Genomic DNA, 27,435 nt, shown 5'->3' with positions numbered 1-27,435 from the left:
TTATGATGCTATTACTTTACTGGTCCGGTCCACTTGAGATCCAGTTTGGCTGAATGCGGCCCCTGGAAGAAATGAATTTGACACCCTTGGATTAAACCATACATTATTTCTTTCTTTGAATCAGTTGGCCACTAGTTAATGTAAACTGACTGCATCATGGTAGCAAACGTTTTAGTTCAAATTTGCTGGTGAATTGGTTTTATTTTACTATTACAGTTTAAGTTCTAAATTAGCTTTGGTGTCTCCACTAGTTTTCATGAATATTGGTGAGATACATTTTTGCATGGTGCAAACATGCTTTTACAAATACATCCCATTTTTACAGCATGGCCCAGTGTTCATAGACATGCAGTTAATAGGTTAATAGGTCAATCTAAACTACCCATAGGCGTAAATATGAAAGTGTACCATTGTTCATCTGTATGTCAGTCGTGTGATCGAATAGTGACATGTCCAGGGTGTACTCCACCTTCACCTAAAATGTAGGCCATGAAGATGAACCAGTCATGAAAATGGACGGACACAATTTTTACCTCCACCAAAGACATTATGTGATGACACTATTTGTTTATAGATGTGTTTGCAAGGAAAAGTATGAGTTCTCCGAAGGTAAAGAAAGTCCTACTTTTCCTGTAGGTTTCAGGAAAGTCAATCCAGCATTGGCAAACAGATGAATAATCAGACATAAACCATAAAAGCTGTGACGTTCCTCTTAAGATGGCATTAAGATGGCACTTAAGAAGGCTGCACACATTCAGTTTTTCACCAAAATAAGAGGACAAAGAGGAAGGAGCCTGTTATCATCACACTCCAACAGTGTTATATTTTCTGACAATAAAGACAAATGTTTTGACTTAATTTTCTATAATTTCTTTAGAATTCAGAGTGAGGACCGAGTTGTATCAAAAATACAATTTAGAAAAAATTCTGCTGGAGTTGTCATTATGAAATTGTTAATTACTACATACACACTACTGCACTCCTACTTTAAAAACTCAGCTGCATTCATACAGCACTTTGAATGAGTATGAGTACCATTTAACCCTCTATAGTTTAATCTGTTTTAGTGCATGGATTACTTGAGTTAAGAGGCTTAATATAAATAAAGCTATAGATAAAACACACTTAGCTGATTCACAGATGTGAAATTAAATTTGGAATTTGTGCATATTAGACTTGAAATAAATAATCAACAAAATCAGATTTGTATCTTCTTTATGCAAAAGTAAGTAACTGTTATGTGTGACACCACAAATAGACAAAATAAATTGCAAAAAATGACAAAATGTAAACACTCCAGTATCAAAATTGAAAAAACTGAATATACTGTAGTTCTTCATATTAGAGAGTAATGATTATTGAAAGGATTTATGACAACAAAAAGTTAATTACAGGGTTTTTTATTAGTTATACACATCCCCTTTGCTTTGTAAGGTCTGTGCTCACACATAGTACACACCTTCATCACAAGCAGACCTTAGAATGACCTCTATGGCTTTCATTGGTAAAAATCCAAATAATAATTAATAAAAAAAAAAACTCAGTGTTATACTCCTTTGAAACATGATAGTACACTCCAGCCTTTTGGATCCAGCATGTTAAACAGCACAAACCTGTTATCAGTTTAGTCAAGTCTCACAGTTTGATCATTCACAGTCATTTCCTCCTCTCTAAAGAAACGCAAATGCAATTATAATCATCCTATCACCTTGGCTTTTTATTTATTACAGAAATATTGCTATGAGTTTCATTTAAACAAAAGCAAAAAAAAAAAAAAGCCAGAATGTGAATAGCTGTATCAAACCTGTACACTTTTATATATACAGAGTGAAGGATCATCTATGTACATGCTACATACTGTCACACTCTGGGTAAATAAGTAGTCCTTCTGACAGGCACAGGCGTAGGATCACTTCTCCTTTTCTGTATTTGTTTCAGAAAAGTGACCCGAAGTCTGTGCCTGAGGAAATGGAAACGCCAATCTAGACCCACCAGCCATCTCATACAGTACATGTTGACATGTCAGCTGATTGGTTTGTGAAACAGATCTGTGCTTGAACACTTGGTGCTTGGAGGACTGACTTTGGTCCTGTTGTTTCTGGCAGCCTGTAATAATAACAGCGTGAAACAACAGTGTGTCTTCAAGTTTTGCAAAAATACTCTGAGGCGTTCGTGCCCCGTCACACAGGGTTACTGTGAATAATCTTGTGTTAGATCAAGTCTATCTGGTCCCAGTGCTGGCTGTCCATCACATTGTTGCTGTACTCCTAACTCCAGAGTTAGTGTTTCTTCACTGAGGGGCCATTGCAGGTCAATGTGGTGTCTAAAAATCATATAATGAGGTCGTGTTTCATGCCAAATTTCAATCAATCGTAGATATTCCTATTTCATTACACGCATATCCAGCAGCAGCTATTTCACATACCAACTGAAAACACCTATATGTTTAAAAGACAAACATGCTCAAAGAGATGACAAGTAAAGGCATGGGTAAAATGTTTCTAAGCAGCAATATTGTGATCAAATCAACAGAGGATGAATAACACAGAGGACTGACATGTTAATGCTGTAAATTATTATTCTTCACATACAGTTCAATCCAGCTTTGCAAAGGGTTTCAGGCCATTTTCAGCAAACTCTGCTCTACTGGGTAGACGTACAAGACCAGCTGCACCTTACAGCATCCACAAAACTACACTAGCAATAAGTCCTGAGCTCAAGGAATGTGCAACACGTCCCCAGTCAGCCATCCAATGCTCCGATAGGAACACGGAAAAAGACTGAGAACAGCATCCTGGAATTACCATTGCTTCAGACAAGTACAAAGTTTGATCGTATATACAGGTTAAAAAAAAAGAAAAAAAAAAAAACAGAGTAAAAATAAATGCACATGAGGTTGGGCAGGAAAGGACTGGGTTGCTTTCTAAAGAGGTAAAACCAAGTGCAAAGAGAACAATTAAACAACACCTGTACATCAACACAACAAATCTAGACAACCTCTGAGTCAAGGCAAAAGAGGAAGGACGTGTCTACGAATAAGCAGGTGAGGGTTTCAACACTTCCTTTACCTCTATATCCACAAATGTTGTCCTTCTTGTGTACTGAAACAGGAGTGTCTCGCAGCTTCTTTACAGCATGTGAATATGTGACAAATTTCATTATATTAACTTCTTGAGTGATCTTAACTCTATTGTGGTGAAATGTCCAACTCCATGAGTGACCGTAAATACATCTGTTCATTTTCATATGATTAGTGAGTCATCGTTGTCTTTTTTTTTTTTTTAGTTTGTTGTTTGTTTGTTTTTTTTTTGGTTTCTTATTTTGATACTTCATTCTAATATCTAGCGGGTACTTTGCATCCTACTCTGCTTGAGTAACCGATGAGGTAAAGTAATGGCAGCCACCCTGACGTCTACTGAACAATAAGGTGCTAAAGTTTATCTCTGCAAACTCCAATGTTCTACACACTCTAAATGTTCAAGTGAACCAACAGTGTGTATTTTTTTAGTGTGTATTTAGAGACACAGAAAGATAACAGAAAGAGAGAATTTTTGTGTGTGTCTACTTTTTAAGGATTGTGAAAATAAAGGGCCGAGAGTTTAGGCGAAAGGGGGTTTTAGGGCTGAGGTGCAATATTTAGAGTTTGGATTCAGGCTGAGGCGTGTTATGAAGAAGCAGAGTTCTACAGCTCAGTCATTTTATGTACAGCAACAGATCAAACCAAACAAAACAAAAAAAAAAAGACACAAAAGCGCAAGAGAGAGAGAGCGACATGGGGTTTCTCTCTCCTTCTTTTGTGCGTTCTTCTGTGATTCGTGTCCTTTTTTAACTTCTTCTTCTTCTTCTTCTTCTTCCATACAGCTCACTGATACAGCAAGTTCTGTTGAGTCAGCACACATCATAATCGCTGCCCTCTTCTGGACAGCAGTGGTAGTAGCAGCAAGGAGAGTCCTCCTCCTCCTCCTCCTCCTCCTCCTCCTCCTCCTCCTCCTCCTCCTCCATTCTCCAACCTTTTCTTTTCTTCCAGCTTCTCGTGCTTCTGTAATTTTTTAATATTTCTGTCCTTAAGGTTGAGCTCATGAGTCCTTTTTGGAATCAAGGATGGATTCCTCTTCCTTAGTTTGGTGTAGATTTTATTCCATTTCGCCGTATGTACTGGTTTTCTTATACTTCAGTGTGGTTTTTAAATATTACTATTATTGTGGCAGAGTGTGTGCATGTGTTGCTCAGTGTGTGTGTGTGTGTGTGTGTGTGTGTGTGTGCATGTGTGTGTGATTGTGGCAGGGTTACTGAATGTACGTCTGACAGGACAGCTTCACGTGTCACTGTCCTCCTCATCTCAGCGCCCCCGCCAGCGCTAAAACAACACACTCTGCCTCCTGCTCTTCCCCTGGGCTAAAAAAAAAGAAAAAGAAAAACACGACAAAGAGGAGAGAGATGTTACAAAAGAGCTGGGTTTCATCTGAACACACAAACACACACCTCAGAACTCCATGCCTGCAACACACAACAGACACTACATAAAACTCAATAATGGCCAACACCAACACACTGTAACGTTAACACAATTTAATATTACTTAAAATAAACATACTTACCAGCTGCTAATGCTTTGAAAGTGTACAGTAAAAAACACTCTCATATTCATGCTTAAAAACAGCATTTATAACCAGTGGTGGAGAGGAACATTGGAGTGGAAGTGTTTTTGGAGTACCTGCACTTCATTTATAGTTTTTAATGAGTATAAAGGGCAAAACTGCATAATAACTACTGTAAATAAATTCTCTCAGGGTAATCAGCTAAAAGTAGAGTTGCATAATTATTAAAACTGCAATTGTGAGTAGCCTATGTAAATGTAGAATCACAAACTCTGTACTGTCTGACTTTTTGCAATTCCTCTCTGTTGTAAATATGCATATAGTCTATATAGACTTTTTATTACTATTATTATTTTTTATTTTATATTGTTTGTATTTTCACTACACTGCACAAAATCTAAATCTTACCAACTGTAGTTTTCTCATTTCTAGTCAAAATATCTCATCACACTTAAAATAAGACAATCACCTACAGAGTAACCTTTCAGTGAGATTTTTTTTTTGTTTGAATTAAGCAAAAAATCTGCCACTGGAACAAGTGAAAATTATCTTGCTAAGATTTCTTGAAATAAGATTTTCAAGATCTATTGTCTAAAAATAAGTTCTTATATCTCACTGAAAAGTTACTCTTTAGATGATTATGTCTTATTTTAAGTGTGATGAGATATTTAGACTAGAAATGAGAAAAATACAGTTGGTAAGATTTAGATTTTTTCCAGTGTATCTTCTTTTTTTTGCATCATCTTCATGCATGTACACTTTTTTCTTGCACTTCATTCTGCTGCTGCCTTGAATATTGAATTTCCCTGTTGTGGGATCAATAAAGTCTAATCTAATCTAATCTAATCTAATCTAATCTAATCTAATATAATATAATATAATATAATATAATATAATATAATATAATATAATCATATACAGTAGCTAAAATCACAGGGGAAAAAATGTTCATATTACAAAATACACCCTTCTTTCTGTGGCTCTCTTATCTCAGTCCAAATTACAAGACTAAAAGACGTTATTTCTTTCTTCACATTTCCAGGTGGAGACACGATGTAGAGCATAGAATCGTGTCATCTACAGCAGTTTGAAAACTGTCTGTCTGTCACTAATCTGTGATTAACCAAAAATCAGCATTACGGAGTAGATTTTCTGCAGCCCGAAAACAAGGAATAGATGCAGAAATCTCCCGACTACTTCGATTACAGTATCTTGCTAGTGCTGCACCTTTAAAGTCTGCATATGTGACATTTTGGATTCAGTGACACTGAACAGAAAGGTGTGTAGAGAGACGTACTGTGTAAAACTGTAAAAACATGTCAGTTTTGTATTTTTTATGCTAATTCAAGCTTGTATGTTTGAGTTGGAAAAATACATGCTTTAAAAGCACATTGAGACTCCTTAAGAAACTCCACATTTTATTTATTTGAACTGACAAGTCTCATGTTTGGTTGGTGTGACAGTTCTGTAAGCAAACAGGCTTAATTATGTTGATAGTATTAAAATAATCAGTAATCTGCATTTTTCTTGAAAACCGAGCAAGTACACTCAACCTGCAATCACAATATTGTCCAAAAAACATGAATTTTTTTACCAAATTGTGCAGAAGTGCAGGACAATTAGTGCTTTTACACTGGATTTTTTCGTAATGTCTGACAGTTAAAGAATCTGAGCCTCATCCATCACTGTTTATAACACACAAACAAACAACAAACCCATATGGCCTCTTACCCATAAGGCTTAATACATAAAAGGCTACATCTCTCGCTGGAGAAACCTAAACAGGACTGCAAATAAAAAGAATCAAATGACTCCCCATTCTCTAATCACATACTTGTCTTTTGTGTACATATTGTTGCCCTTTCATCCTTGGTAAAAGGCAGTGGGAGTGGTGCAGTTGGAGTAAAAAGGGGTTTGATAAGTGAAAGCTGAGATGGTGCCTGTGGGTGTGGGGCTTGAAATTAGAGGGGAGGCTTGAAAGAGCAAGAATGGGGAGAGGGAGAAGAATAATAAGACAACACAGAGAAGAACATGAGGGTATGAACTAGAATGGGTTAACGCAGGTGTTGGGGAGCGTGAGGGGGAAAGAGAACGTGAGACTATAATACAGACATAAGTGAAATGGACTGGGGATGGTGAAGGCCAGGTAGAAATAAGGGGAGGGGGACTTAACAGCATCAGAATGAAAGAGACCGTATTTACCAGAACGGTAGGCCACTCAGCCAGTGGAAGTGGAGGAGAGAGTGTGACTCTGAGCCCTGGGATTGGCTGCCTCTCTCTGGAAGTACTGCGAGGGGGCGGAGCCTAGCTTATGGGCCATCGCTTTTTTAGGGTTGAGGAAGGAGAGGGTTGGGAATTGAGGTGTTATAGAGTAGGGCACACAAAAGAGATTGGAAAGGATTAAGGAAAGAAAAGACGAACATTGCAAAAGAAGACAGCGTGGGTACCAAGAAAGAGAAGGGACTGTCAATAAGAACACAAACAAGGTAACACACACAGAAATAAAGAGACACACACAGAATGTACTAAAGACAGAACTGAAGTAAGTCTATGTGTAATGTCAAGAATATGCATCATGTATGCAGTATTAATGTATATAAGCTGTAAATGTAAATGTGTGCTAACTCATCTATAGGCTTTAATATTTAGTTTATCAGCTGACATCCAATTATTACACATTATATTATGTAATATTAAACTACAGGGGTTGGACAAAATAATGGAAACACCTAACATTCTGTGATGATCTGGGGCGCTATTTCTTGGAAAATCCGCAGGGCCAATGATTTCCCTTCATGGAAGAATTAACAGCTGAGACTATTTACGAATTTTGGGCGACCAAGTTCATCCTATGGCTCAAGCACTGTTTCCGGAGGGGGACGCCATCTTTCAAGATGATAATGCCCCAATCCATACAGCTAGAATTGTTAAAGAATGGCATGAGGAACATTCTAATGAAGTTGAGCATCTCGTATGGCCGGCACAGTCCCCAGACCTCAACATTATTGAGCATTTATGGTCAGTTTTAGAGATTCAAGTAAGACGTCGATTTCCACCGCCATCGTCTCTAAAAGAGTTGGAGGGTATTCTAACTGAAGAATGGCTTAAAATTGCTTTGGAAACAATTCACAAGTTGTATGAATCAATACCTCGGAGAATTGAGGCTGTAATTGCCGCAAAAGGCGGACCTACACCATATTAAATTATATTTTGTTGATTTTTTAAGGTGTTTCCATTATTTTGTCCAACCCCTGTATATTTAACGTAGGCAATCTCTTGTGATTATTGCATTTTAACCTGTTAAAACCTGGGCCATTTGTTTCCAGTCAGAATCATTTCAATGTAACACAAAATAACAGAGTAAGTGACAGCAGAAGCTTCATTCATTTAATACCATGTTATGATCAGAATATAGCAAAGGTAAGATAAAAACTCATAATACGATCTTTATTTTTGTTTTTCTTTGGCTCATTCAGTGAGTTTTAGCAGAGAAAGTAGAGAAATAACACTTTGGTCTGTTTTTATTAAAGTATTCATGACATACGGTGGTCTCAGACTGTTAGAATATGTGCCCATTTAAGTGCTCATTGTTTGGATTGCACTCTTTACTCCAAAAAATTGGTTTAGTTTAGCTTTTAGGTGATGTTCTTCTGGTTACATGGACAAATAGACTTTATATATAGTTATAAGGTATAGCATTACCATGGCAACACAGATGGAATAACAGGTCTAAGAGGCCACAGCTGGATGCCGTGAACCATTAAAAAAAAGAGAGAGAAAGTCTGTTCTAAACTACTGCAGAAACATAAATTAACTCCATCTTTAGATACACTTCATTCTAAGGTAATGAAAATAGAATAATTCATACCTGCAGGTGATTAGATATTAAAGAAAACATAACTACAAATATTACATTAAATTGAAATCTGTGACTAAATTTCCCAGACTGGACCTTTGGATGTAGTTCTTTATGCATGAATATATATATTTTTTTATATACAAAACAGCGACATTAACCTTATGATGTGTGTGATAGTGTGTGACGTGAACCACACAGTGGCATGAAGGATGACAAAGAGCCAACAGCTGGATAGAGAGAGAAAGAAAGACCAGGAAGTGGACTGGGAGCTAGACTTGTTCTCTATAATATCCCCACTTAGAATGCCTAAAATGTTCCTTCTTTTCTCTTTTGTAAAAGTCTGGGGAACTTACATGACTCAGGGTAAACTGAAGATCTCTTCCCTGGGTCTCTCTGAAGCTGAACGCCTTTTACAGAGAAGATGGATGCAGCTGAAAACACAAAAAAAGCAGGTTGGTGAACTGATGTTTGTCTTTGAGCAAGAAGGAATGAAGTAAAGTACTCACTGTCAGCCAGTGTCTGAACCTGCTCCCCAAGACTTCGGAAATACGAATGTCTGAGAGCATCCTCTGCTGATACGCGCTTCTTAGCTTCAAACTAGAGGCAAAACGATAGAGTGAAGAAGTTTAGAGACAAGAATGACAGCTTTTATACCAACCTAAAGGGTGCATGCGTCTGAAATCCTTCTTTGTTTTTTACCTGTAGGAGCATTGAAAGCAAGTCGTGACCATCATTGTCTATCCTGTGAGACAGAAAACAAAAGAGAAAGTGAGACAGAGGAAAGTGGCAGACTGACAGAGGTTTGAGTGTCAGTGTTTTAAAAGCTGACCGAAGCCGTTTAGACCAGTGTAATGTTCCTGCCATTTCTACAGAGGCGGAAACACTCAACTACAGTTCTTACTGAAAATCAATCCTGCATCTTATCATATTACATATAACATATCAAAGTAACTTGATCTACACACACGTAGTCATGACTGTGGGCATGTGCACTCAGATGTACAAACCTGGGTGCGTGGTTGACCAGCGGTTCTGCTTTATACTGAGGGAAATTATAGGTTTTAAACTCTTCACTAGTAGTGATACCCGGCCAAGTCTCTTCAGTAGGAGTACCTGTTGAAAATGAATAATGATCGGTTAATGTAAAGTGCACACAGAGACAAGAAGATGCACATTCATTTGATGCGGGGCGTCTTACCAAGGATGCGAAATATGAGGTGAAGCTCGTCTTCCACGGTCGATCCAGGAAAGAGAGGCCTGCCTGTGATCATTTCATAAAAGATGCAGCCAACACCCCTAACAAAACACAGAGAAGATGTCATACTGAGTATAAAAATTATGCATGTGACATAAATTCAAGATTCAATGATATGAACAGTGAAATCCAAGAAATTGTCCCCAAGGCAGTGCATAAAAGTAAGTCAATCCTGCAAAAACACACTCTTAAGGAATGAAGTCATATAAATATAGCTAAAATATAAATATTAAAGTGAACAAGACTATATTACAGTAACCATCAACTCTCATATCACTGCAAAAATCCAAATCTTACATATTGTATTTTTCGCACTTCTAGTCAAAATATCTCATCACATTTAAAATAAGACATAATCACCTAAAGAGTAACTTTTCAGTGAGATATAAGAACTTATTTTTAGACAATAGATCAAAGATCATTTTCACTTGTTCCTTTGGCAGATTTTGTTCGCTTAATTCAAGATTTTTTTGTTTAATTTAAGCAAAAAAAATCTGCTAATGGAGCAAGTGAAAATTATCTTGGCAAGATTTCTTGAAATAAGATTTTCAAGATCTATTGTCTAAAAATGTGTTCTTATATCTCACTGAAAAGTTATTCTTTAGGTGATTATGTCTTATTTTAAGTGTGATGAGATATTTTGGCTAGAGATGAGAAAAATACACTTAGTAAGATTTGGATTTTTGCTGTGTAGTGCAAGAAATCAGAGTAAAATATGTGCAGTCAAACTACTAAACTCTCCTATTTATACATGTTTTCCAGTTCCATGTAGTACACTGCAAAGTGTTTGGTTCTTATCAAGATAAAAAAAAAAATCTTAGATTTAGAAGTGTTAGATAATTTATCTTGTTTTAAGAGTTAATTTCTTATTTTAAGTGTTCATACATCTGTAGACATGCTTATTTTTAGATTTAACAATCTTAATTCAAGAATCTTGTTCAGTGAAATTGTCTTGCTGCATGGAAAGATAATTTCACTTGTTTTGTGTACCTTTTCCCTCAGATTTAGTGTTTTTATCTTGTTTTTAGACACCCCTTTTTGCAGTGTATATTGTAACCAGCATTGCAAAATCACAATCATAAAATTACAAAATGAGAAGAAAAACACCAGAACTGGAAAATACACGCTTCACCACTGCAGCTTTCTCATCTCAGTCCAAATCAAAAGGATAATTATAAATATATATGACATGACATTGTTTCACGCTGTAATTAAAAAGTGAAAGCCACTTTTCCAGACCTCCATGTCAAGACACAGAGTAGAGCAGTAGAGTCATATCCAGGTCACATCTGAGAGAATCTGATCAGTGGTTGGTAATTACATCTGTCAACTATGTATTTAACCCACTCGCTTTAGTCTCATATGTGGCTGCGTAGATGAGCCCCTTGCCACTCATCTCCACATGCCATAATCTGTGTTTAAATCATCAGTACATCATTTCCCAGTCCATTAGGCGGCATCATCTGCCCCTTTTTTCTTCTGTCTTCCTCTTTTCTTTTTACATGGTGTGGTACCTGGTAGGATAACTGTGATGTGATGATAACATGTCCATTCACCATTCACCATTTCACTTTTCTCTTCGTAGATCCTTGAACAGACCAATCTCCTCTCTAATGGGGTCATAAACTATATCCTTAGTGATGCGGTCTCTGTAAGAGATATCATCTCATCTCAACAGCCTGGATTCATTGTTGTAGATCTGCTCCAAGAATCCAGGACTCACAAAGGAATATTGGAAGCACCAGTGTTCAGAACAAGCTTTGTCTGGTGGTGGATGTTTTTATCCTTCCATATGGTCTTTAACTTTGCTATACCTGCAGTTGCTTTAGCAACTCTGGAAAAAATAATACATTTAACCCCCACCTGCCTGAACTGCCTGTACTTAAGACATAATTGGGGCACATAGGGGCTGATTTCCTAAAGCCTGAAAACACAGGCAGGTGGATGTCCCAAGTCCTCTGAGAATACTTGAATTACAACATGCTGAAAGGTTATTATGAAACTATTAAACTGTAGCTTTAACTTTAGCTAAAGTTATGCATGGGACCAACACTTAACAATTACATAAAAATACATAAGGTTATTACTGTTTTTTATTCAATCTCAAGAACAAGATTCATGAAATTAGGAAATGAAATATTATAGACAAAATATACTGTAAAAAAAAAAAAAAAGGGGGAGGGGCGACTAAATGGTGATTGTTTCACTTGTGTGTATTTTTGTCCTGTGTATACAGTTGTGGAATAAATTATTAGACCACCCTTGTTTTCTTCAGTTTCTTGTTCATTTTAATGCCTGGTACAACTAAAAGTACATTTGTTTGGACAAATATAATCATAACAATAAAAATAGCTCATAAGAGTTTAAGTTCAGAGCTGATATCTATCCATTTTCCATGGTTTTCTTGATAATAACCAAAATCACTTAAGTTCTTACATCAATAGCTATGGTGTTGTACTGCCAAAAGCAGTGCTTTTATGTAATTCCATGTTTTCTTTTCTGTCCAGTGTGTGTTTGCTCACCACATGTCGATAGGTGTGGAGTATTCAGTGGAGCCCAGAAGCACATCTGGTGGTCGGTACCATAATGTCACAACTTCATTTGAGTAGGTCTTTGTAGGAACAGACTTGGCTCGTGCCAGACCTTCATTAAAATACAGCAAAATAATTCATGAACCAATTTGTCTTCCTTGACAAGTAATTTCCACTCTTGACATCACATTCTAGAATGAAAAACACTGCTGTTCTTTGTGAGTGTTCTGAGTGTGAATCTAGATTTCAGTTTTGTTTAGAAAATGTACAGCCCAGCCAAAACAAAAAGTTGCATTCATGCCACAGTTTATGCTTGTGCAGGCTCAAAATAAATTAATTTCCATTCAAACTTTCAATCCATAAATTTATTTTTCTTTAAGATCTTGTATTGCTGATGGGAGAGTTGGACCACTACGTCAATTCTTCTCCATCACATCCCAGAGATTCTTAATGGATTATGATGATTCCAGACAATGTCTAATGTTTATACTTCCTGACAAACTGATGGTTGTTTAAGAAATGAGAAGCTTGTCACTGCAACAGTTAAAGTGAAATAAGTTGTTTCCAACATAATAACCACTGCAGTAGTTATCCAATAGGAGGCTCTTACATATTTGCTTAGTTAAATCCAGATGGGGATTTTTTTTTTTGTTGGCCAGGCTGTGAATATTAGCAGGTGGTGACTTGCATCACCAACACTACATGGCAGTTTGTCATGTTTTGTGTTTGGCCTAAGGGTGGCAGTGTTGTCTGGTTAGTGAGTCCATGTAAAGCATGCTGACACTGTTACTCCTTCAGGAGCCACTAGGAGGCTTGAGATCTCACTAAGATTCAGTCTTAGTTTGTAAATACACTGAATCCTAAAGTAAGACTCTTGCTGAGACTATAGTAATAGTAGTTGTGTACCAAAGTCTGCCAGTTTGAGCTCTCCCTTTTCATTGATGAGCAGGTTCTGGGGTTTGAGGTCTCTGTGAAGGACCTTCCTTCTGTGGCAGTAAGCCAGACCCCGCAACAGCTGGAAAAGGAAGATCTAAAGAAAGAGAGGAAATCTGTATGACTTGCAGATGAATACTTGATATAGTATGAGACATAATAGAGTTAAAGGTACACTGATCACAGAAGCAGCACAATCAGAAACATATGACGTGTTGACTGAAACCTGGTATAAAACAACACAAAAGTAATGCAATAAATCTCCTACTGTGTAAAGAAAAAGGCTAAAGACATGTTAGTGTAAAGGGAGGTCAAATACGACCACTTCGGATAATATGAGCTGTTTTTTCCTGAAACTTTTGTTTTAATGCTGTCCATACTACCCATATATGCAGATTGTATCTTAATACAGAGACTCATTGTGGTTCTGAGGGTTTATGCTCAGGGGAGACCCACACAATGTTATCAATTCATGTCAGAAAAGATATGTAATGTGTTAAAAATTCTATAAAGATATGTGTTTAAAAAATATAAATATATATCATAATATCAAACAGCAAAACCCACAACATAACAGACTTTTCCTCAGACCACATTTCTTTCCTTACATACCTTAACATTGTGAACACTCATAATGCTTCCACAGTCATCCATATACTGCTTCAGGTCTTTTTCCTAATAGAAAGAGAAAAAAAGTAGAAAAAGGGAAAGGAAGGAAGTAGAAGAGTGTTTGACACAACATAATATAAATATGCCAATGTGCCATCTGATACAGGTAAACATGTACAGTACAGTCACTCACCAGGTACTCAAAAACGAGTGTGAGGCACTTGTCAGTGTGGATAATGTCATGGAGGGTGACAATATTGGCGTGCTTCAAGTCTTTCAGTAGAGACACTACAGAAGTGAGAGACATCAGATACTGTCAGTCAAACACAGACAACCTGTGGAAGGAAGTCAAACAGCTCAGGGATCACTAGCTGCTCTGGGAGTTACAAGGCACCGCAGATTTGACAAACCTGGCAGAACAATAGTACTTTTGACAGTGTAGTCCATGTTATTTCCAAATGATATGAGCTTTCAGTACCTTCTCTGATCGCTGTGCAGGGTGCGCCCTCCTCATGCTCCAGTCGAATCTCCTTCAGAGCCACTAAGTTGTCTGTTAACTTGCTTCGACCCTTAAACACTGTCGCATAGGTGCCCTGCAGAGATGAAAAGCATCGCACTTATGAAGTAAAATGAGCATAAAAGTACTTTGTGTATGTCAAGTTTTCCTTTACTGATCTCACCTCCCCCAGTTTGTCGAGTTTGATGTAGGTCTCGAGTTTTCCGAAGCCAATTTCAGACTAGAAAGAACCGAGAGGAGTCAGATGAGGAAGTTAGGAGTGCTATTACTGTGCCAGTTTACATTTGTTTTGCATAGAGCCTGATATGAGGTCATTTCATCATATTAGAACTAACTGCAGGATTTCTAGAATCACAGCTGTCAGGCAGAGCTGCTTATTCTAATTTCATTTCCACTGTTTCGACATTTGACCTACAACTGCAGGGGTGTGACTCACCAGGCCTCCCTCCAGTGTGTCTGCACTAAACCATTACCTCACTTTATCCTTATGTCATCACTTATGTTAATATCCTCCGGTACTATGTTACACCGGATTAACCTATTCTGCACTTGATGTTATGCTCATGCACACAGACATTTCTGACTATATTTGATTAGGGAACGTCAGACGAATGAATATATCTATGAACCAAAGCATCACATATTTCATCCAAAGTGTCATTTTAATGATGCAAAGTGCTGTCAGTGGTTGGGTGCACATATATTCTCTGGCCACAGGAAGTCAGTATAGCAAAGTTTAAAAAAAAAAAAATACAGCATGAGCTCCTCCTTACTAGATGGCATTATGGGGAGTTTATTTTTCTACATTTTTGATGCTTTACATCTAAGTACAGGCAGAAAATTCTACATTAAGCCTGAATTTTAGTTAATAAAAGTTAAACTACATAATGTATGTGGCCTGTGTGGCTTCAGGTCATGAATTATAGATAAATGCAGCTCTGTCAAGCTGTGATACCCACAGGCGTGTCACCGTTTACCCCCGTTACTGTCACTTTTCCTCCTTTATTCGTCGATCTCCATCAGGAGGGTCTCTGACATGTTTTTTTACTGTGTGCATCTCTTGACATCTAACCATCTCTCCCAGTCTTGTACTGGCTCATCCCATCATGATGCTTATACGAATGCCAGGCCAATATTAGGACATGCCCGGCTGTGTGCCCACTGGTGTGTGTATAAAGAGGAAGGGTCTCCAATGACCAAGTTAACTGATGAAGCATGTGATCTCTTTAAAGGCATGTAAAAGTCAGAACAAGCTTTGACACAAGATAAAGATAACACGCCTATACACTGAAGCAAGTGTGTACATGTAAAAAATGTATTTTGCACAATTAATGAAGAGGCATTCTTGAAAAACTTCCATTATCCAATTTATAATAATTGAAAACAACTCAAGAAATGCAGACAATGGTAAGAAAAAAAATGGTGATGAAATATACTGCCAATGCATAGAGCTGGAAAGCAGACAGATAAAATCCACAGACAGAAGCATACTGCTCTTCTCTGTGCATTTGTGACAGGGGCTGTCAGAGGTTGTTGCTGAGCAGTGCTGCTCATTTGGCAGGGGACCCGGTCTCAAAAGCAACACACACACACACACACTGTGACGCAAACACACATCCAAAAAAATACATGCACACACATACATTACTGCCGCCTCTTTAAATTCCAGGCATTACTCCATCCATCCCAATTCCCGTAAAACAAAAAAAGGGTCTCTTTGCTTAGCTGAAGTGTTTCTGGCATAATTGAATATAGCAGCACTTTACCTAAACGTTACTCTGTGCAGGCGATTTGCAGCTGCTTTCTGTGTACCTTAGAATGGACCGAGCCTTTTTCTGTGCGCCTGCATATGCTTTCGATGCCAATGGGTTCATTTCGTTTCCAACGCTCCAGTGAGCTTACTCAGCAGAACTAGGTCAGACCAAGTTTTAGTGACAAAATTAAAGCAACATAAAACCAAACAAAATGTGTGCCTCTCTACTTGCAGGGGGACTAAGGAGATTTACAGCCAGATAAACTGACAGCATAAATACAAAACCTGAGAAGAGATACAGTATGTCTGCAGCTCAGAACTAATGTGTACAGAAGTCTATGACTCTGGCCGTGTTACATTTTTCATTGTGTTTTCTGTGCACTGGCTGAAAAGAAGGCTAGATGGAGAGGATGGACTGAAAGCATTAAGTGGCAGAGGGAAAATGATGGGCTGTTAAGAAAGAAGGTGGTAATGGGAGGTGGGAGGAGAAAGAGCCCTTTTATTAACATGATGTAGTCAGTCTTTAGGACTTTAATCAGTCCATCAACTAGTACATATCTTGCTCTGTGTCACCTTCATCATTAAACTGTTGATAGCAACCAACGGCTCAACTGATGGCACATAAATTAAATAATCAACACTAAAAAGACATCTTACACCCTAGTTTTACAGAAGTTAGCAATGATGATGGCTGATGAGTAATATTAGACAAGGGAACAATTGAGTTTGAGGGGAAATAAAAGCTCAAAGGTTAATCATTCCCACGTTATTTTTTTTTTTTCATTTCTTTTACTGTACATTATTAATTTGTTATTTTGAGTTTGATGTTCAACAGTGCAACAGTTCTGGTTTGCAATAAGTTTAAAGAGGGAAGGATAAATTGTTTTCAGACATGCAAAATTCATTTTAGTGTTGAAGCTTTACAAGGGACAAGCAGGGACTTAATCAGTTATCTGTTTTTTCCTGCTCCAAGCTATCATTATAGTGGTAGCCAAAAGTATTAGACTTTTGTCCATAAAAATACCCATAGAACAAATAAAACATCTAAAAGTCTTCATTATGCTCTATAAACCACAGAATGGCATCATCATAAGGAGATGCAGGTCATTTTTCTTATAAAAAAAACAAGCTAGGCCTGTTTCACTGTCAATATCACACAATCACGTTCCTTCACAGAAGAAGTGCAATTACTTGTGTGATCATTGTTAGGGGTGATTGTGGTTAAATCAATTGTGATGCAAGAGTCTGTGTGATTCTTTAGAATGTACAAGGTCTATCCTGCTCATTACATAAATATTAAAGTTAAAAGTGGATGAAAACAGTAAGACTCACTTCATCTGATATTTGTTGTGCTCAGAGCAACCATCGACACGTTTCACAAACATCATGAAATAAAATCATGTTTTGGAAGCAAAAAAGGGTCAATATTTTCAGATCAGTCAGAGGTTCTAATCATTTTGGTCACCGCTGTATATTTAATCTTAAAAATCCACTATCAGGTGAGCTCTGTAATATTAACCGTATGTTTGCCAAAGTTAAATATTTACAAACTTCAGTTTTCTGCCTCATCATTCCAGGGTTGAACGGATCACCACATAGTAAGTATTGCATAAGATGGTTAAGTGTTGCCATTTGATTAAATGACATCTCCTTCCTCAGCACCATGGTACACTGGATCTGACTGGGCCGCTGTGAATAATTGATTATCAATTCGTAACAGCATTAGGGAAAACTGATACCAAGCAACTTCAATTACATTACATTGGAAGCGATTCAAAGATCAAAATACATGGTTTCACATACGAGTATCGGTTATACGACACCTGACACATGTTCTATGTTACGGTAACAACTGGCTACCATCACACCAAAAGCCCAAAACCCTTCACTGGCATCACTTTAAGGCTCATAATCGTTTAGGTAAAGTGGGACAGAATAAGCACACTCCTTGATTCACCTTGCATAATTACATTCATACTTGGGCAGATTTAATTTCTCATTAATTTTCCATGCTAACATTTTTCCTTTCCTCACTGGGTTTTTAATCATTTTCAGCAACAGAAACTCATCCAAATTATATGAAAAAAAAAACCCTAAAAATTGGTGACCTATTTACGTCCAAGGCCCCAGCCAAGACGCCTTTGTCTCTACCCAGTTTCCTGAAATACACTGAGTGACTCTTATGGTTCTAATAGTACACCATGCTATCAAAACCATATTTCTGCATGGATGCACCACACTAAATACAGCAAAGAAAGTGAACCCCTGCAATGTGTGCATGTAGCTGCTACATGCACTCTGCAAGCTCAGCAAGGACACTGAGATACAATAAAGCCGTGTTTTTCTGCTATCCAAATCGGATCGGCATGCAGGTTAAATTTAACGTCCATTTTCACTCGTCTTTTCTTCAGACTCATTTTTAGGTTTCTCTCTAGCACCTTATCACATATTAAATCCCGCGCTCCTATTATTTATTCCTTCATTCTCTCTCGTTATCCCTTCCTGCATCTCCCCGCTCTCTCTTTCTTGCTCTGTGGCTTACTTCAAGGTGTCCCGGTGTGTAATCCTATTCAGGAGAGGAGCTGCAGCAGATGAGTCTGACACTGCTCCTGAATTATTTATTGATTGATCTATTACATCACATACATACAACAAGCCAAATGCACAAGTGGACAGAACCACACGACTCACAGAAAATGTCTGCCACTAATTTCCACAGTCTGCTGTTTTTCTCACTGCCATTTACACAATAAACCTGTTCTTTCTGTGTAAACCTCTTTTCAAAGATTCTTTTCTTCATCTCTCTGTGCAGGAAAGCTGTGTCATTAAATCCCTTCAAGCACAGAGCTCAACTTAGGCTACTGGGCTTGTTCAATAATTACAGTAAAAATGGATAATGGAGGCACCTTTATGCTTTCCTACAGAATATGAAGGGTGGTTTGGTAATCATGTTTACAGTAGTATGTGAGTGCTGTCAGTGCTATGAGTACAGCAGACTGAGGCCAATTTTAGAGGAACAGGCACATAAGCGGAGAGTGGGTGAAACAGTGCAGTGTCTTGTTTTATTCCATCATGGATGAAATAATTTGCTGAGAGAAAAATTGAAATATGAAAGAACCAAAAGAATAACATGGAATAAGTGACAAACAAAATAAGCAAATGAATAAGAGCACTTAAGCAGGAATACAAAGGGACATAAAAGGGATATGGGCATATGAATATCTGCCAATCATCATCCAACCTATGAACCATCCACTAAAACACCCGCTTCTCCCTTTTCCACCCCCAGATTAATACCCATAATGCTCTTGGCCTGGATACATAAAACAGAATTCATCATTCATCCCCCTACTGAGCTATTGTAACCACTATAGCATGGCTCAGTGTGTGTTTTAGATCTGTCTATGTGTATTTGTAGCTTCAGTGCGTCTCATTGGATATAATGGCCTTTGTCAACCATTAAAATGGAGTACAATGGTACTTCAAGTTCATATTACTTTTACTTCAAAACAAACCAGCATTGCAAGGGCAGCACACACCCAGCTGCACACACAAAAGTCTACATACAGAGAGTAAAGATAGGCTAAAATCACACTCATTGCAGGCACAGCTGCTTCACACACATAAAAATACAGGCACAAAATACACACACACACACACACACGCAGATACAATCTGCATACTGACCAATGAAGCGCGTCGTAGCCTGCGGCTCATCGGTTTGTCAAAGGGTGGACTGTTCATGGCAAACTTCTCTAAATAGCCCTCCGGTAGCCTGATATCAGCTGGGAGTGACAAACGTTTGTTTATGTCCTGAAACAGAGAGGAAAACACAGAAAAACATATTATATTAGATAATGAATGTCTTAGTACCTAATAACCAAACGATTGTGATGTTATAGAATATAGGGCTGTTCAGTTGTTTATACTGCTTAAAAATGGCAGTTCACATCATAAAAAGCCAAATACAAGAGGGTAATAAAATAAATGACAATCCAGTGTTTAAAAAAGCATAGTAGACACTGTCTGTTTGATTTTAACATTTATAAAGACATTTACATGGGTTGCTGATATAAAGACTGTATTGTTTTTAAGGTTGATGAATTGTTCATGACAAAGAGAACACAAAAGAGGTAGCTATCTGTATTTATATTATTGTATTTTTAAGAAAGAATATGGCAATATAGTTTATATATACATAGTTTTTAGAGAGACAGTTTTTTTTCTAGTCAGAGAATGTTTTACAAATTACTGTGTAATATTTAGACTGGTTCTGGAAATTACATATAAAAATGAGCAAAAATGAAGCTAATCTAAATCTGTTTCTGTAAACCACAAAATAACATGTGTAAACATGGTACCACTATGTTTCATGGTCACATGACTCTGAATAAAAGCCACAGCCAAAGCTACAAATGACAGGACAAGTTTCAGGCTAATTTTCTCTAAATTTCTTCGGACACACAGGTGAGGTAAAAAGATTAGCATCACGGTTTTCCAGCTCAACAAATTAATCTTGAGTAAACATTAAACCAAGAAAGAGTGCTTTGAAACCTTGAAATGAGTGGAAACAACTTTCACTTCCTACCTTCAGCTTGAATGATAATTATGTGAGGCTGCTTTACCCATAATGCACCTTCCCTGTATTCTATATTCATGTAGGACATGATCGTGGGCAAGGTGCCAATCACGTGTTGTTTCCATGGCAGCAGAGGCTGGCCAAGTCCCATCAGCCCCACAGTATGTGTGTGTGACATGATATGTGTGTTTACATGTGAACATTAGTGATAGGAGAGAAAGTGTGTGTTAACCTGAAGATGAAAGGCAGAGGGATTTCACGCCTGTAATGGTTTTAACTGAGCTCATAGGCGAATGGAACCACATGCAGTTTTGTACATGTGAGCTATAACCCTAAGGACATGATACACACTATAGTTCTGACCCCGGAAATGACTAGCAATGCTCTGCGGACTGCACACTGTAGGCACAGTTTTGCAAAATATTTTTTAGATATATGTTATGACTTATGAACATAGACTCTAGGAATTTGTCAATATGAGGGCTCAACTAGAAGTCTGAATATTAAAAAGGTAACACATCACTTATCCTGCATATTTCTTAAAGAAAAGTGATCATTTGCTTCTCACTTGAGCTAATACACTTCACATTGCATGCAACTCCACAATACAATGACCACAACAACAGGTTTTCAGACATGTGCACCATCCATGCCCCTATACAAACAGCCACAATACACACAAGTTCAGAGACACTGACACGCATGCCCTCATATTCACTGATATGGACGGAAAAAAGATCCACAGAGAAACACACACACGTGTCTCCATACTCACAATGCAGAACAGCTCTAGTAGCTCCCTCATTGTCCTCCTTAAACGTGTCTTTCTATACACTCACTACACACATGCGCTTTCCACGATGCATGTCTTTGACCTGCCACATGACTGCACACACACTGACAGAAAAACAGAGATGGGAGAGAGAGAGAGAGAGAGAGAGAGAGAGAGAGGGAGAGAGAAAGAGAGAGACAGGCTGGCACTCCACAGTGCCATCCACATGCTCTGAGGAGGAGGAGGAAAAATGAGGAGGAGGAGGAAGAGGAGGAGGGGGAAAACAGGAGCAGAGGAGAGAGGAATGGACAGACTCCTGAGGGGAGAAAGGCAGATGGGGGGAAGGGGGAAATGGAAGGGGACGGCTGATAGGAAACATTGTTTTTCTCTCCTCCGTCTCTCCTTCTGCTTTTCTGTTTCTTATCATCTCCTGACTCTCATTACTTTGGATCTCCTGTTTCTTTGTCATACCAATAATTATTCCTCCTTCCATAATTACCCCCTCTCTCCCCAGCAGTTTCTACCAACGCTCTCTGTGGTAAACATGGTCTAAATTAGTCCCATCTACTGTTCACAGCAGTCAGAGGCAGCAGCCTGTGTGTCCAGAGGCATTTCCCATAATACTGCTGTGCTCAGCAACTCCTTCAAACAGACAGACACGCAAACAATCTCACTGAGACATGGGACACACACGAAGTGATGACAAATTTAAGTGATACAAATCTGCCTTACCTGAAAGCACAGGTGGATTGAACAATTATGTGCTATTTGTACATAGGAATTGTATTACACTGTATTTGTACCCTGGTGCAAAGCTTTGGATGCAGTTAATATTGTAAAAGAGACCATTTTAGCCCAAACCAGGCTGTTTTGCTGAACCTAACCATGTAGTTTTGTTGGCTTAACCTACCATGGGTAGAATTTGGTGCCTAAACATAATCCAACGGTGACTGAAAACAGATTTTTTTTAAGGGAATTTCATGTCTCATGGGAATCACACCTTGAGTTCCTATATTGTGTACTATGTCTATGCCACACACACATATTTTACACTACATATTGTCTGTGCATGCTCGTGTGTGTGTGTGTATGGTAAAATAGCTGCCATGTGGCTGTTTTCATATTTTCAGTGTTTATCTTATGTAAAAGTCATTAGTCATTAAAAGTCAGTAAAATCTCACTCACCTGTTGTGCAGACAGTCAAATGTGTGCACAATGATATGTGAGGGAACAGCAATAACCTGAGTAACAAACTGATGATTTCAGACACGGCTCAGGCGTAATCTGGAAAATGAGTCTTAAACCTCATTAAATCTCATTGTGTCTGGGTGTGTTCTGTAGTAACTAGATGTACAGTGTGAGCATAGTATACCTTGTGAAAAGCAGGTAAGTGTGAGTATAGTAAGTGCATGCACTTTTAGTACCTCATTAGAGATGCGCCGGTGGTGATTGTTCCTCATTCGGACCCTGACTGGACTCTGGACTTCATCGGATGACGTTCCCGATGCCTGGTCGCTCTCCCCATCTGAACCCATCTTCACATTCTCATGGACGATACCTGCAGCACACAAACACAGTAGAACATTACCATCTAGGAACTATACTCTGCAACAGTGTAGTGGAAACAAATCTGGGCTGAATTTATTACAGCCATCTGGAAGGAGTACTGCAAACCATTTGTCTGAGATGTTGTCTCTATTTTTCAGTTAGATCTCTATTTTATTTGATTTTCTACAAAGATTTCACTCTCCCCTGTGTGACAGACATAGTAGGGTCTCACTGCCCAGCTGATAGACTATACCACCAGCCATACTAGGGTGTTAGGTTAGTACGTATAAAATGCCATCGGTAAGATGAGGAGGTCAGAGATCAATAATACCCTGCATGCAATGGTAGCCCTTACGTCCCTCTCTGCCAACCCCTCCACCCCCCCCACACACGCACACTTCCATCCACACCAGAATCCATCTGATTAATGAGTCACAGTGCAGCAGACAGGACTGCCTCATTCAGTGGTGCATGAGTGTGTATCTGTCAGTCTGTGTGTGCGTGTGTTTTTGTGTGTAAAGGTGGGGGAAGGGTCGTTCTCTGGGTTTCAGCTCAAGTCTGGGTCATGTACAATACATCAGGTGTTGGTCTTTTCTCTGCAGGCCTGTAGGAGAAAATGTGTGATATGCAATAACATTGATGAATGTTGCAATGATGATATCAATAGTGATAAATAAATGACTTGCTGCATTTGCCCCTACATTGATGCTAATTAATCTGAAGGTAGCTAAAGACTAACCAGGGCTAACAGTCACCAAACAGTGTGAATGTGTAACCCATGTATCCAGGGCTCTATCTGATAGGTCAAATGCTTCCATTGCATGTGCAAATAACAAAATTTTTCTCAGTTATCGCACTTCCCTTGCAATGTGTTTATCACACGTTTTCATCGGAACCGTAAAACAGCTCGATGTCCACTGTCAATACCCAAAACATCTTACTTTACATTCATCTGTTGTTTACACTTTAAAACAGCCACCATATGTAGTGAAATAGTGAGAGATAGAGGAGAGAGACCAGAGGATTTGGAGGAGGACGCTCTGACGGGAAGAAGTGATGATGTGGAAAGAATAATAAGTCCCTCGAGTGACTATGACACCTCAGCTGTGCTGGGAACTGTGGGATAGAATGATATAGGGCCGCATAGGTAGAGCTATTTATTATGGTGCACTGTTTGTCAGCTGTGTAGTGGGACAACACTGCCTGAGGCTGATTCTAGGTCATTTATGCACCTCATTCATGTAGTCTCAAGGTTAGGATTTGAGAAAGGCAAACTGGCTTGAGCATTTTGCCATAAGAATAAAAATGCTTTCTTTTACTTTTTTCCATATAGCTAGTGTAGGATGCATTTCTTATATGTTGTGCACTGGTGAAAGTAATGAAATATGCATTGGTTTGAATCTATTTATAAAGAAAGTACAGTATGCCATCCTCTGTACTAACCCTAACCCCAAAAATAATTTATAAATCTATTGTTGTCCTAGTGAGAAAAACAATGGGATCCAAATTCATTAAAATATTTATACATTTCTTATCTATATTATTCAATACATTATTCAATGGATTTCTTTACATTTCATCTGAAGTGCATGAACATGTTTCTTACTGTTGCCACCGTTCAACTACCTGAGGTGATTCTGCATCTGTTCTTTGGTCCAGCTAACTGTTGACAACAACAGCATATGTTCATTAGCAAACATCACTCAAACACAATACATCTGTGTAAATGCTTAGCAGACCGCTTCATAGCCATTTAAAGTCTCAGTTGCACTCTCTATGGCCTTGAGGCTGGACAAGGGGATACGGAGTGTGTGCTGCTAAGAAAACTGAGCAGTCAATGTAGTCATATTAGGATCAACCCTTACAACCCAGATGGTGAAACATTAAACTCACGGTAACTGACACCAGCGTAAAGGGAAAATTGATCCGGGATATCTACATAGTGACAGATACACATGCATGACAAGTAACTCTCCAATACCCCTATTATGTCACAGGCCTTTCTCACTTTGGAGAGGTTGTGTAAACAGTCCAGCAGGTGTGGGTGAATCTTACAAAGAGAATGAACTAAAAGGAATATTCCATCCCCAGGTCCCTGTGTTAATACAATACCACCATGTATTACTGAAAATATACAGCATGTGCACTTCTGTACTGCTAACACAACTTTTCTGCCCAACATAAACACACAAACCCGCTCACACATACTTCCTGATCACTCAGGACACTGTTCTCCAGTCTCCTGCAGGTTCTTTCTGCTCCATTTCCATAGCAGACTAAGAGCAGACAGTAAATGTCATGAGCTACCACTGGCTCCCTGTGTGGAGCCCAGTTGGCCTAGTTAGGGTTGCTGACTCCCTGCTAGCTTGTCTGGAAGAGTGAGTGGGCTGCTTTTAGGTCTATCCTTACTTCACCTAGGTCTGTATGTAGTCCACTTAGCTGGAAATCCATCTCAGGCTTTGGCAATGCCACAAAAATGATTGAAAAATCAAGTGAAAAAGGTTGTTAAAAGCACTAAAGGCAAGCATAACATGAACATCACGACCCCTTTAGAGAGGAATCGGAATTTTTTAAACTATAAAATTGCCCATAAATGAAGTTCAGTGGATTGCTCGAGGCTGCACTGGTAGAATAAATAGTCCTGTCCAATGTATTACTTGGTCTGAAGTGAATAATTTTACAACTTCTTTTTGCCCCTTGGCCAGAAGTTCCCAAATTAAAGTTTTCAAAGCAAAGAACAGCAGTGGGTGCACAATCAGGCAGTAGAAGCAGGAAAAAAAGAGATACTGCAGTCATAGTGCGAACAAGGAAGTGAATAATGAATTCAAAAAGAAAAAAGAACTTGAAGGACTTTTTGCTTCTCTAAGGAGTTCATGGAATCCTTGAAAATACCCACAAACACAGCTCTGGGCTATCCTACTGCATCGTAAATCTTTAAACCAGCTACTTAAAGGAAGTAATATTTTGAAATTAATTCATTTAAGATGTCGTAGAAATAAAACATCAGCAGATTCTCAGGGAAAACTACTTAGCATAAATCTATGGCTTTGTATCTAATAAAACCTGAGGATACATGTTTGATTTTAATTGCACTGACTAGCCCACAGTAGGAAATGACACAAAAACAAAGATGGGCTTCTTGCATATCTTAACGCAATAAGGAATATTAAAATCTAGATGATATATCGACTCTATCATCATGCTGTTAAACACATTATGGCATTTACTGAACATGCTTCCTCTAAAATGGAAAATCATGAATAACGTCATAAAAGTTGCTGTTGCTGTTCATTACCACCTTATATCTTAACATGGATCTGATCATGACCACAGCCAGTTCTAAGACTCACCAATACGGTTTCCAGGAGGACGGCATGTGTCCAACACTCTAAGCATACGGAAAGGTGACAGCCTCAACGGGGTGTCTCTGTCTCCCATTCGCATCCCGTCTCCCATTCTAACCTCCCCCATTCTGGAGTCTCCTACCCTAGGAGCACGAGCTAAGCACGCCTGGGGGTTTCCTGGCGCATCCATACTTCCAGAGGATTTAAAGCATCAAAATATAAAGTTCCTTAAAAAACATAAAAAAAAAAAAAAAAAAAAATCAAAAACGCATTTCGCTAAGACAAAAATATAACTGAGTCTTAAATGTGTCGACTTCAGCTCAGTACTGATGTCCAGTCAACAGGTCTGAGTGAGACCCACGCTTTAGTAGCTTTCAAGGCAAAATCCAGTCTTTAGGCGACTTCCATACATCCAGGTGAGCCCCCGTGTATGAGAAAAAGTTCTTATATTGCGAGGCCAGAACAGACTGCACAGGCACTCTAATCACAACGCAACAACTCCCTGAGCTACTACTCCACTTAAACTCTCTGTGTTTTCCAGTAGACACTCCCTCTCTCCTCTCTCCTCTCCTCTCCTCTCTCCACCTCTCCTTTTTCTCGCCCTTTTTCTCTCTGCAGTCACACTGGTTGCTGACTAAGGAAGGTCAAATGCTGTGCAGGTAAGCGAAATGCTGCAGAGACATTCCAACATACGCAAGCTCAAAACTGTTACACCCGACGATCACAGAATAACAGGTGTTCTGTCTCCATCTATACGATTCAGACGCGTGCGCCCGTACAAGTGCAGACAGCCAAAGTTAGAAGTCCCTCTAGGAAGAAAAAACACATTCATCTGGCAGATTCACTATTTTACTGCATCCCTTTGCACTTTTTTTCCTTTTTAAATTGACAATCCAGTCTTCTGCCCTTTTCCCAGTGTTTTTTTTATCCAATCTCTTTTCTTTTGTCGTCCCTTTTCTTCCACTGTTACAGAGCATGCCACTCTGTTCAGGCTGTTTTGCTGCTCTCCCTCATCCACTCCCTTCTCTCGATTAGTCTCTCCTTGCCTCTGGCGCCCCTATCAGTGCTTTCAGTGTTGTTAGTCCTCTTGCTCCCTCCCTTCTCCTTGCTGTTACTCTCCTCCCTCTCATGTGATAC

At 38.7% G+C, this 27,435-nt stretch overlaps 1 protein-coding gene across 5 annotated transcripts in view; it reads right to left on the bottom strand.

Annotated features, from left to right (window-relative positions):
• Positions 1-1,384: 1,384 nt before the first annotated feature.
• The window catches only part of LOC115422371 (cyclin-dependent kinase 17-like), a 42,885-nt gene continuing 16,834 nt past the window's right edge, over positions 1,385-27,435 (bottom strand). For 2 of the 5 annotated variants that reach the window (XM_030138672.1, XM_030138675.1), the window contains 15 exons: positions 22,831-22,964; positions 19,743-19,868; positions 14,466-14,522; positions 14,264-14,378; positions 13,979-14,073; positions 13,789-13,851; positions 13,150-13,273; positions 12,235-12,355; positions 9,656-9,753; positions 9,465-9,570; positions 9,157-9,199; positions 8,964-9,054; positions 8,811-8,888; positions 6,801-6,920; positions 1,385-4,395 (listed from right to left, as the gene is read on the bottom strand). In XM_030138672.1, coding sequence (XP_029994532.1) covers positions 6,817-6,920; positions 8,811-8,888; positions 8,964-9,054; positions 9,157-9,199; positions 9,465-9,570; positions 9,656-9,753; positions 12,235-12,355; positions 13,150-13,273; positions 13,789-13,851; positions 13,979-14,073; positions 14,264-14,378; positions 14,466-14,522; positions 19,743-19,868; positions 22,831-22,964 — 1,355 coding nt within the window. In that variant the 3' untranslated portion in view covers positions 1,385-4,395; positions 6,801-6,816. Of the gene's footprint in view, positions 4,396-6,800; positions 6,921-8,810; positions 8,889-8,963; positions 9,055-9,156; positions 9,200-9,464; positions 9,571-9,655; positions 9,754-12,234; positions 12,356-13,149; positions 13,274-13,788; positions 13,852-13,978; positions 14,074-14,263; positions 14,379-14,465; positions 14,523-19,742; positions 19,869-22,830; positions 22,965-26,304; positions 27,361-27,435 lie in introns of those variants that run through there. The other 3 variants (XM_030138673.1, XM_030138676.1, XM_030138674.1) reach the window with 2 other exon arrangements.

Source organism: Sphaeramia orbicularis, chromosome 7 (genome assembly GCF_902148855.1).
Source record: "Sphaeramia orbicularis chromosome 7, fSphaOr1.1, whole genome shotgun sequence".
NCBI classification, from domain to species: Eukaryota; Metazoa; Chordata; class Actinopteri; order Kurtiformes; family Apogonidae; genus Sphaeramia; species Sphaeramia orbicularis.
This window is presented reverse-complemented; position numbering and strand designations above follow the sequence as displayed.